Source organism: Alligator mississippiensis, chromosome 2 (assembly GCF_030867095.1).
Source record: "Alligator mississippiensis isolate rAllMis1 chromosome 2, rAllMis1, whole genome shotgun sequence".
Classification (NCBI taxonomy): domain Eukaryota; kingdom Metazoa; phylum Chordata; order Crocodylia; family Alligatoridae; genus Alligator; species Alligator mississippiensis.
This window is the reverse complement of record NC_081825.1, coordinates 59,172,677-59,184,693: the sequence shown is the minus strand read 5'-3', so window position 1 is coordinate 59,184,693 and position 12,017 is coordinate 59,172,677. Positions and strand designations below refer to the sequence as shown.

Sequence of the window (12,017 nt, the reverse complement as noted above, 5' to 3'; positions counted from 1 at the left end):
AAATCACATTACCAGCATTAGCTTGAAAAAAATAACTGCGTCTAACATAAAATGGGGCTTTCAGAACAAGTCAAGCTAACTTCATCTGGTGTTCTAGGTCTGAATGTACATACGTTTTGAGGTATTTTGGATCTGAAGTTCTGGGTTTTTCTCATTGATAACATGACTCCAATTTGAAATAGAAGCTGTCAAAAAATTCAAAAGGAAGGCAAGGGAGAGAGATCATCTGTGTGTGCAGCAGGGTGTTGATGTGCTAGCAGAGTGACAGCTTCTACAGAAAATCTTTGCCATGTGGCAGAATTCAGTAAGCTACTGTGCTTGTGGGATTTTATTTCACAAACAAGCTTTCAGGCCACACACTGATCTCTTTCATTAGCAGAAGACAAAGGGCAGATTATAGATTCTAGTCTTTGATTTGATCAACCACCTGCTATGTCTGTCTTTTGCTTTTGGACCCTCCAGAACTGTCTACAAGCAAGTATATCTCTAAATTTTCTCTTGCTTGGATGTTGACTTTTCAAGTAAAATAATAACATAGATAATTATAAGATGGCATCTATTTCCTCCTTTTTGATTCTGTGAAACCTGGACAAGGCTGACAATCTTCCATGTTGCACAGTGTCTGCATTTCATAGGTCAGTAAAATGGTTTGATTGCAATAGTTAACCTTGATGCAGTTAACTGTCCCTCAGTACCAAATGCTTGTAAGCAGGAGATATCAAAATGCAAGTTTTACTGTTATCTCCTTTTTTCCCACCTCCCTTCTTGCTTTGTCTTAGATGTAAAGGAGCATCCCATTATGGCCTTACAAAGGAACGAAAGAGACGTTCGCAAGATGGCTCTCCAGACTGTAGTTCCACTTTAACAGTAGCGGCTCTTGGCCCAGAGCTCTCTGCAGCTGCAGCTATAGCCTTAATGACAGATGAACCAGGCCTAGTTAATCCAGCCTTCAGCCCCATCTCTGAGGACAGCCAGTCGGGGAGTAGTTCTGGAGATCCCAATAGAAGCAACCAAAACAGAAGTAAGAGCTAAAAAATGATTTTCTTGGAGTCTACAGGCCTTTCTCTGCATGCATCTCTGTAAACTTTATATTGCTGAAAGCTTTTAAAATCCATCAGAGAGGAGAAAACTGTCTGTATATGTTCTGTAACAGAATCATAGAAAAATCAAATCATAGAAAATCATTAGTCAAAGTGTTTATATTTAGGATGAAAAGGGCACATTTTGAAATGATCTAGTGTTTTGTGGATACAGTGGTTTCATAGGAAAACAAATCATTTAAAACTCCCCCCTAAATTCCAAGGTTATGTCACTCAAGGAAGTTGGCATTGTTAAAAATGAACCACATGGTTAAAAAAGTGACATCTAAACCCCTGGCAGACATGCAGGTAAAGCCAGATGGGATCTGATGCATGATCATCAACACATCATGGTAGGAGGCGTGATTGTGGGATCATGCATCAGGTCGTATCATGCCACTTTGCCTGTGCAGAGGTACCCCTGAATCAGCTGTCAGGGCTCACAGCTGCAAGAGAACATGGTACACCCCCACATCTAGGAGCCTAGATCAGTTGACAGAGCTCCCAGCCATGGGAACGCATGGTGTGCCCTGTGGCTGGGAACCTGGATCAGCTGATGGGGGTCCCAGCTGTGGGCGACACGTTCAATTAATGTTGTGACAGGAACCAGCCACAAAGTTATTCCACATTTTTTTGGAAGTCACCATGTGGCTTATTCCTTATTTTATGATGCCATTGATTGCTTTAACATGTGGCCAGGTTACAATTTAAGATGTGATTAACTTGGGGGCCCAAAAAGTATTTCCATGTTTCTTCATTCCTTAGCATGCTACCACCTCCAAAGGAGTGGCATATTTGAAAATACAGTTTGGCCAAATATTGACATCAGGTTTGGCCAAAGAAAAAGAATTGGTAAAGTCAGAAACAATGGTTGAGGGGTGGGGGGTGCAGGGGTGGGGAGCCGGAGCTAGTGATGCATTTCTTGTCTTGGGAAAATGGACAAAGATCTAAAAAATAATGAGTTAAAAATTAGCTGAAATAAAAACTAAAGAGCAAAGCTTTGGCTCTGAGGACATGTGGTGGAAGAACAGAAGGAAAGGTGCAGACTGAGCATCAGAATCCAAGGCTAGTGGCACAGAATTGAATCCTGCTAGATTAGCTGAATCTTTGGGTGTTAAATCTGGTTTGGGGGAGTTCTGTGCCACAACACGCATAGCACTGAAAGATACAGAGTAATTCAAATGCCTTGATTCTGTCTATGGCACAGCAAAAACACAAATACATGATTTGTATTTAAATTTGTATACATTTATATTGCCTTGCCAAGTCAGTTTCACTCTTTTTTTTCTCCTCCCTCATTAAATAAGCACATTATTAGTTTTGCTTAAATTAAAAAATAATGTTCTTATGTCTTGCCTGTTTAAAACTAGGATCTGTTTCTGGTTTTTCACCTCTCTAATTGTGACTCTAATTTTACTACAGGAGGTCAGACTAGATAAGCCCAGTTGTCTCCTCTGGGCTCATGTTCTTATTTATATCTATTAAAATATTAACAGTAGTTTGTTTTTGAGGGAGCAGGGGAAGGGAAGGGAGTGAATGGTGAAAGAGCACTGTGGTGGGTTTGCAGCAGTGTCATAAGCTGCCTTCATAGAAAGACCTAGCAATAGTCCCAGTTGCATCCCTTCAGGTTGGTGGAACATAAACGGCTCATTTGCTGGGGACTGTCCCTTTCTTTAACATGCGTTTTCCACTAGGCATTCCATGGCAATGCTTTAGCTTTGGATAATGTAGTCCACCACACACTCCCCCTAGAAGTGAACACCATATTTAGGACTAGCTTCATAGATGGGATTCAAGATTTGTAGAACAGCAGTCAGCAGCACTGCCAGAATGCCACCAAAGCCCCCTGGGTCTGCAGGCCAGATCCAGTGGTTTCATGGGTTGGACCTGGTCCATGAGCCATAAATTGTCAGTCCATGTTCTACAGTGTAGGTAGGTAAAGGTAGCACAGCAATTCTTAGAATTAAGGCTGATATATCTATGGGGCCAGGTGAAAAATTTAGGCAGCCAAGTGCAAAGATGAAGGGAAGGGGAGACTACAGAATGCTTTTGCCACTTCTATGACTTGTGTCCTCCATACATACCTAAGGTGATAGACAAGACATGGTTTTTTATGTCATTCAGCCCAAAGTTGCTGCACTCTGTTTTTTTCTGTCTTGCAGCTCAGCACTTTGAACGTTCCACTATAAGAAGCAGGTCTTTTAAAAAAATAAATAAAGCTTTCAGCGTTCTTCGACGAACAAAAAGTGGAAGTGCAGTAGCAAACCAGGCTGACCGGGAGAGGGAAAATAATGGCAACTCTGTTGCCACAGAAGAAGGTAATGCTTTGTTGTGTATTGTGCTATATACTGTGAAGGTATGAACAAGTTATTTCACATGACATGCTGCATAGGTCTTAAATCTTACAAGTGGTTTTTAAAATATAACATTATTCTGTCTTTAAAAGAAAATGCAATAGTGAGCCCAGGGGGACAGGTTATAGAAGCATGACATTTGAATGGGGATGTTCTGCTAATAGAAGGCTTGCTGCAGAGACAATCATGGCATGGGATTGGGAGACTGGGCATCCTGATTCTGTTGCTGGCTCTATCACTAATTCCCTCTGCGACTGATCAATTCATTTAATCAATGTGTGCATTTTTATTTTCCCCTAAGATATTTGGATATTACCTCATCCATATTACAGGGGTTGTGGTGCTTTGTTAATGTTTATAAAGCATCTGGAAGATCCCTAAAAGGAATCTGTTTAAAATATTATCATTATTCTATCACTTGCATTTGAGTTTTTGGTAGCACATGTATGTTGTCATAGCCAGACAGGTAACACTGCAAGGACACCAAGCTTTATAACGGGGGAAAAAGAGGCAAGTTACTATGTACCAAATGTAAGGATAAGAAAGTGGAGGAAACATTAATTAGCACTTGACATGCTCAAAGCACTACTCAAATGTTAAACTAAATGTATTGTATTTGTGGTGCTTGTATATGAGACTCCAGCACTGCTGCACGGAGGGGAAGTGACAACAGCTTTAGAAAGAGAATGGTTTAAATGAAGTTTATTATTACTTCACCTTGAACTTCAATGATGGGTACATGGGACAAAATATCAGTTCTGTTCCCAAACCAGGTATCCAATTGCATATTTCTGTTTGATTAGATCAGCATTTTAAAAAGGAAAATGCCCAGTTCCCCATCGTTCTTTACCCTGTGCAGATAGTGACACCCATGCGAAAATGAGTGTAAAATGCTGTCAAATCAGAATGGTTGCATTTTGCATCCTCTTTGCCCAGGTGATTACACTAGATACAGAGGAACAAAGAGCCCATCTCAAAGGGCCTGATCCAGTTTGAACTCAGAGGCACCTACATTTGGGAGTTGGGCTATCTAAAACCTAGGTATCTTGGCTTGCGAAAACAATCTAATTTGACTAGGTTTAGGCACCTAGGATCTCTCTCCAGTTAATAGAGAGATTTAAGTGCCTGAAAATAACAATGCAATTTGACCAGGTTTGACTCTATAGAAAAAAATAGAGGTAGGTAGAGGTAGACACTTGGACAACCCAGAAAGCTCAGGAGCTCCTGGAGGTAGTCAGCAAGAAACTGTAGACATGCACACGTATCTGAAACCCCTATCCTCTTTGAGGCTTAGATGCCTGACTCATGCTGCAAGTAAGGTTCCTTCAGTCGCTGGGCTTTTTGAAAGTCTAGCCCTACTTCTGGAGGTGGGTACCTGTGGTAAAAATCAGAGAGCAGCAGTAACTTGTATTTCATATCTTACAAGTGGGTTTAAATTAGTGCTCTGGACTTTGCCCAAGACTGAATTTACCCTGTGTGCCCAGACATACTGGGGCAATGTGGAGTTTTGCTAACTCAGCAGAATTCCCAAACCAGAATTTTATCCTTAATACTTCCACTGACTTGCAGTTTGCAACCCCGAGTCCCACTCTCAACAATAACTTAGTGCTTAGAACATTTCCTCAGCAAGTAGGAAACCTGAGTGGTGAGTCCACCTTACCCTCCCAAAAGAGTTATGTAACCATCAGGCTTATGCTTCCTACTGAGTCCAGGGCTAGGTACAGACAGTCAAAAAGCCTGAGGCTAAATAGATTCAGTTTTTGCAGGTTAGTCTAAACTGTACAGATTAAATTGAAACAGAAGTGAACAGGCATTTACCTTTGATACAGGAAATGTAGCCACATGCCTGCAGTGGCTCAGGCCAGAGGCCAGGGGGCACTAGACAATGGCCCTCTGGCTGTGTTCACTCCTGTTCCTGCTGCCCCTGAGGTTTCCGGGTTTTTGCAGTCTACAGTCACAGCAACAGGACTCTGCAGGGTTGCTCATCACTTCCTCTTCCAGGTGCCTCTGGGATTTGTAGTCCACAGTTGCAGGCAGCAGTAAGTTTGAGTTGGGGGAAGGGATGTTTAACCCCCCTCCCTGGCCCCAGACCCCAGCTGGGGTTTGTCTGAGGGGGAAATCCCCCCACTGTAGATGGGGCTGCATCCCCAGCTGGGCTTGCCCCCACCCCACCCCACCCCACCCCTTGTCAGGCAGCCCTCACTGCTCCAGCTAGGGGGCAGAGGGGCAGAGCCAGACCTGCTCTCTGGAGCAGACAGCCCAGCCCAGCCCAGGACTGGAAAGCATGTTGGGATGCTGGGGGACTGTGATTTAACTTGAACCAGGAAGGGGTCTGGGACAGAAGTTTCGTAAACTGGTTTCACCCAAATCAGTTAAGTCTCACACTACATTCAATCAGGTTTATCTTAAACCAGTTTCAGTCATTTTGAAACTGGTTTATGTGCACTGAGCTTCTGTTCTGTTACAGATTTAAACCAGTTTCTGATCACTTAGAGTATTTTATGTGTAATTTCTGTCCCTAGCCCAGAAGTGCAAGTCATGGAGCTGGAAGGACAGTAGGCAAGAGGGAGAATGACTCTGGAACCCAGTGAGAATGAAACTTTCCTGGAAATAGGAATCCTAGATTCCAGAGTCTGTTTGCAGGATCTTTTTATTCAAAACAATCAAAGTCTAATGTAAAATGCATAAGCTTTCTTGAGAATGGGGCTCAAAACTCAGGCTTCTACCACCTAAGTGCCATTGCCACTAAATTGCAGAGGCAGATTGCATGTTTGTTCCCAGAATTCTTTATGTAAATTCATAGATTCATTGATGTTAGGGTCGGAAGGGACCTCAACAGATCATCAAGTAGGTCTTTGTACCATTTGTTAATCTTTGCATCATTTATGTTTTATTATTTATTTATTATTTGAATTGTGCTAGAGACTGGGAACCCCAGGCATGGTCCAGGACCTCGTTTTTCTAGGTGCTGTCTATATGCACAAACTCACCTGTTGTTGTAGGCTGCATTTGAGTTTAAGTGTGGGCGCAGAAAGAAGTTACATTTGTCATGTGATTAGCCCCCTGAAAGCATTCTGTAGCCATGCTGTGATACACACGCATGGCTGGAGAATGCTTTAGAAGTGGTTGATTGTGTGAAACATTAACCCTCATCAAATGACAGATCAGATGAGCATCTTTGGGAACTTCTGTCATGCAATTAGGGCTGGGCTGATGCAGCCTGGCCCTATCCCCAATGCTGTCTGCAGTGGGGAGGCTGAGTGAGCTGAGGGCTGGAGTTTGCATGGGCTGAGCTGGAGGGGGACATGGGGTGGACTGGACCCCTCCCCTTGTGGCCCCCCAGCCCTCCCTCTCCTGCTCAGGAGGGGCAAACCCCAGGCCACAGTTCACTCCCCCTCCTTTCTTCCCCTTCCCTTCCTGAAGACAGCACCAGACCTGGGCGCGTGGTGTGAGGCTGAGAGAGAGAGGCTGCAGGCAGGCTCTTCAGGCTCAGTTGGCTCCAAAGTGAAACTCAGTTTCCCTCCTGCCCACAATCTGACCTAATAGGTGGATATCTGTTGCGTTAGGGGGCCACTCTAAATCATGGTACTTTATGTGAAGTGCCATGAGTTAAAGTGTGGGCCTGCATGTCTGTCAGCACCCTGTGTGATCTGATTGCTTTCTTCCTGGAGGTCTCAGGGAAGTGTTTCTCATGAAGGAATCCCAGTGAGAACAAAGGGGAACAGGACCTGCTGGGTTTTAGGAAGAGTGGAAGAATAAAAAGAAGTGAACAGTCCTGCAGAAAACTAACAACTTGATAGTCACAAGAGAGAACGTTACTAGAAAAAGAATCAGGTTTCATAAAAAACACAGACAGTCAAACTCAGTTTAAGGTAAAAGTTAAAATGTTTCAAATAATTTAAGCTAAGTGGTAAATTAATGAAAGCATTTAAGCAACTTAATTGGGTTTACCTTAAAATAATTTTGAAATCTATGATTTTTTTTCTGAAATGTTTTCACTCCCAATTGCCTCATGTGGCCTTGTTTTCTGGGGTCTGGGTTCTACCATGTTGTTTCAGGAGGAAGACAATTTGCAGTAAAAGACAGATATTACTCTTTCTCACTCAGCTAAAGAAAATCCCACATATGTAGTAGATCTTATATGTTTCCACCATGGAGACAAGCCACCAAGTTTTGAAGTTAGGGCCCTAAGAGAAGGGACTCAGTGCAAATGAGCTAAGGGCAAGAGTGTGACCTTTTGTGGATGCAGGCTCACAAAGCACTTTTCCCCTGTGGTCAAGATGGGATAGAGCAGCAGTAAGATATTCTGGGTAGCAATAATGGATACGGAAATGGTGAATTTGTTTATGTGCACCCTTGTCAGTGGTGATGCATAGGGGATGTACCAGGGTTCACGTGCATCCCCTGAGTGTGCTGGCACACCCCCTGACCAGCTACACTCACCACTTAGGCGATGGGCAGAAGGGGCAGGCAGGAGTGCCAGTGCCCCCTGCAAGTGCCGGCCAATCACTGAGATCGCTGTGACCGCTTCTGGGAGTGGCTGTAGCCGCTTCTGGGAGCAGCTGCAGTGATTGGCTGGCGTTTGCTCCCAGAAGCGGCTGCAGTCACTCCTGGAAGCAGCTGCAGTGATTGCAGCGATCGGCCATTGCGCGTTTGCCCAGGAGAGATACCACCCCTTCCCCCTCTCCCCCCCCGCAGTCAGCAGGACTGGTTGCACATGCACCCCCACACACACACTAAGGTGGCACCAGTCACCCATGACCCCTGTGGAACTCCCTGTTCCATGTCTGGCTATTTCAGTTTGATGTAAAGAGCAGGAGTTCATCATAAGCAAGATGACAACCCCATTCACTGAAGGGAAGATACAATCTAAGGAACATAAATTCCAAATAAACTAATTTTATATGCCTAGTGATCAGCTGTAGGCCTATCAACAGCTTCTAGGTGACAGAAAAAACCCTTGTGTTATTAGGCCTAAGTGAGGAGAGGATTCTACTTTGGAGGTCATTGAGCGTTGGACCTGGAGTTTGACAAAGTTTTGTCACCAGCATTTTAGGTCTGTAATCATACCTTTGTAGTGCACAGCAGTCGGCTTAACACTGAGGGAGCAACTGGCATCGGCTTAATAGATGACTTGCTTCTGCCCAGTCTCTGATTTAAAATTTTAGTAACCTTGGATGCTAACAGGGAGGTATATATTTAGTGCACAGGGTTCCAAAAGGTAATAGTAGGCATTCTTAATTAATTTTAAGTGGTGTCTTTAATATAGATGTAAGCAAATATAACAATTGTATCATTATCAAACTACTGACAAAGACTATTATAATATAACTGCTATAGCTACATAATTCTGTAATGTTCCAGTTATAGTAAAAACCATTGGAACTTTAACTTTGTTTCATTCAGGGCTCAAGTTATTGCCATTAGTTGACTCCTATCATTTCAGTACTATGCAGACATAACTGTTACATGGTACCAACTGATGTGTATCCCCTGAGCATCACCTTCCCCTTCCTTTTTAAAACAGTTAAAAGGTGTGCTTGTCCACAGCCATAGAAATAAATAGGATTCACCTAATGGCTTGTATCCACTTCGTTGGCAGATGTCTAAAATAATTTGTACCGTACAAAAAAGCTAAGAAAGGTTAGTGGCTTTAGGGAACTAGAAAACCATTTTCAAGCACATGCCTGTGATACTTCTTGTACAGGTTTCCCTCACTTTATGCAGGTTCTGTATGTGCATATTTACTCTTATGTGATAACACATTTTTGGTATAAAAAGGGTCATATGTGAGGTAAATTCACTCTTATGAAATCAGTGTGGTGGAAGCCTGCAGTCAGCTGCTTTGTGCGGTGGATTGTGGGAGTGACACGCACCAAAATATAGTCTCCCGTGTGGATCCATGCTCCTCGCTCGTTGTCTGCGACATGTTTCTGTAGTTGCCACCCCCATTATGATTGTTCCCTGTGCTTGTGTGTACTGTCTGCTGTTGGTGAGTACCAAAATTGTCTTGTAAGAGTGGTAGAAATGGGTCTGGGGATCAGTACAGTCGAGGTCTTGGAACGTCTTCCTATTTGTTACATTGTAAAGTGGGTTCCCTTTATGCAAATTTGAGTTATGTGCCCTTTTCCAGGAATGCATGTACAGCATAAAACTAGAGAAACTTGTACAAAGAAAGAAAAATGGCTTACACAAATCATTATAAACCTAATTTATAAGCCAAGCCAAGAATACAGTACCCAAACCAAATTTGAAATCAAAATTGCAGCAGTAGATTGGGATTTCCAATCTTCTTGTTACAAATTTTGTTTAGTTGTAGTCCAGTTCTCACAAGAAACTGGTTTTAGGGACTTTAGGGGCATAAACTTTGGGGAGAAATAGGCAAGCATGGTTAACATTTCATGGGAAAATCTTATGGCAAAAGTGCTAATGCAAGTTAAATACCCTACATCTTTCCAACTGAGCATAGGTGTTAGTCTAACTTGGGGTTGTTTGCCATGTCTGCAATCAAACATGCAGTATTTGGATTAGCTGCCTCTGTCACTCACCTGTGATGTCCCTGTTTACTGGATGCCTCATCCTTGTACTGAGGGACTACTGATGACCTCTTGATCAAAGTTTGCTTAAATTCTGGAAGCAAAGTTAAAAAAAAAAAAAAAAAAGCAAGAATCTGCTCCTACAAAAAGCTTTATTGATGTGGGTAAATTTTAACCAGGGAAATAATCCCATAATCTCTTCCATGTCATTTGTAACTGCAGTGGGGCCACTGGTACATCAATAATTTTACAGGCTTATAGCAAAGGAGTACTGCTTAAGGAAGAAGTAAACCAGATATCTGTTTTATTATTATTGACAGATTCAGAGTACTCCATATCACTCCTGAGGAGACAAATACAGGCGTGCAGGAAAAAATCTGCAAGAATCACCAAGCACAGGACAGAAGGTTTACTTCTTTCTAGATTCCGCAGTTCATCAATATGTAAAAACTGGAAATGTAAAAGAATAAAGGCAGGCATGCATGCTCTGGGGTTTTCCTACTCTGGAAAACCTGGTTAAAAAGGCTGGAGCAGAGCTAATTATATATATGAGGGTAAGAGAGGGGAGAGGGATAAATGGGGTGCATGAAAACTAAGACCTGGGTTCTGCAGCTGGCTGTCCAAGGGATATGCAAACTCTTTGCTACCACCTCTTTATTTTAAAAGTGAATAATTGAAAGAAACAGTGACAAATTATTTTTTACCCATAATTGTAAAAAAAATATTTATTTTTACATGTATTCATAACAGTTCTCAAAAAGGGTCAAAAGATCCCATGTGGTAAAGATTCAAAATGGCTTCCCTCATGTACAGGGGACTTGCATCAATAAAAGATGTTTAACAGGTTAATATATTCAATATTGGTTAATATATTTAATATATACTGATATTCCTGTAAAATAATACTGAGCCAAGGATTATTTCCTTGTGATAACTCCTTTGGTTTCTCTTAGACTCAGGGAAAAGTAGGGCACCTTAGAGACTAACTGGTTTAGAGAGACATGAGCTTTCATCAGCTTGTATTCAATGGCTGTGTCCAGATACTTGTGGACGTTTTGTTTCCCAGGGACAACTAGAGGCGGTGCACCCTGTGCCACTGCTAGTTGTCCCTGGGGAATGTCTGTGCCACATGCGCTCTGGAACATGGGTGACCGGTGCCTCCCGACTCTGGGGGGGCACCAGATTGCCTACGGGGGGGGAGGGTCCCCCAGTGGCCGATGGCTGACCAGGGAGAGGGGGGTCCCCCAGCAGCCAATTGCCAAGCTAGCGGTGAAACTGGAAGTGCGCTTCTGATCTCACGGCTGGTGCTTCCAGGGGGTGCATGGCCGATCTCAGGGGGTGCACATGCACCTGCGTGCACCCCCTATGCGTTACCAGTGCTCTGGAGTGTGGCAAGTTACCCTGGGTGGGGTAGGGGAAGCTGGGGCCAGCACTGGGCTTTCTCCAGCAGCTTTACCTGGGATTCTGGGGGCATCCCAGAGCTGCAGCAGCAGTGATCCTGCCACACGGAGCCTAGCCAGCAGTCAAGTCCATCTCTGGCCAGCCAGGCTCTGGTTTCAGGCGGCACACTGCTGACATGTACACTGCTCTGTTTTTTTTCCACGGGGTTTTTTTGACCCTTGGATATCTCCAGGTCAACCCCCCCCTACTCCCTTGCAGCATGGACAACAACAGAACATGCAGTACGTGGCACTGCAGATGTGTCCATGGCACTACACACTGCACGGCCATGCTTGTCTGGACACAGCCATCTGCTCTTTTAGATCTTTTCTACCCACCTTTTGCTTCCTCCCCCTGTCCTCTTCCTTTATATTTAATGCTTGTATATTTTAATCCCTTTCTTTCTGCAAATCCATTCATAGAATCTGACAAAGCTGGCTGTTGACAACAAAGGCTGATGCCCCTATCTTCTACCTGACTTGGGACTAATATAGCTAAGTGGCTCTTAAGACTCAGATGATTTGAGGATGGATTTTTATCAGAAAGTTTACTACTCCTTAAAGAAAAGGAAGTGATAGCAATACATGGTATAAAGAGAGATATGCCCT

At 43.3% G+C, this 12,017-nt stretch overlaps 1 protein-coding gene across 5 annotated transcripts in view; it reads left to right on the top strand.

Annotated features, from left to right (window-relative positions):
* LNX1 (ligand of numb-protein X 1) overlaps nucleotides 1-12,017 on the top strand; it is a 112,217-nt gene that overhangs the window by 62,860 nt on the left and 37,340 nt on the right. For 4 of the 5 annotated variants that reach the window (XM_019481239.2, XM_019481238.2, XM_019481240.2 and 1 more), the window contains 3 exons: nucleotides 780-1,021; nucleotides 3,242-3,397; nucleotides 10,290-10,376. In XM_019481239.2, coding sequence (XP_019336784.1) covers nucleotides 780-1,021; nucleotides 3,242-3,397; nucleotides 10,290-10,376 — 485 coding nt within the window. The remainder of the gene's footprint in view (nucleotides 1-779; nucleotides 1,022-3,241; nucleotides 3,398-10,289; nucleotides 10,377-12,017) is intronic. The other variant, XM_006277428.4, reaches the window with a different exon arrangement.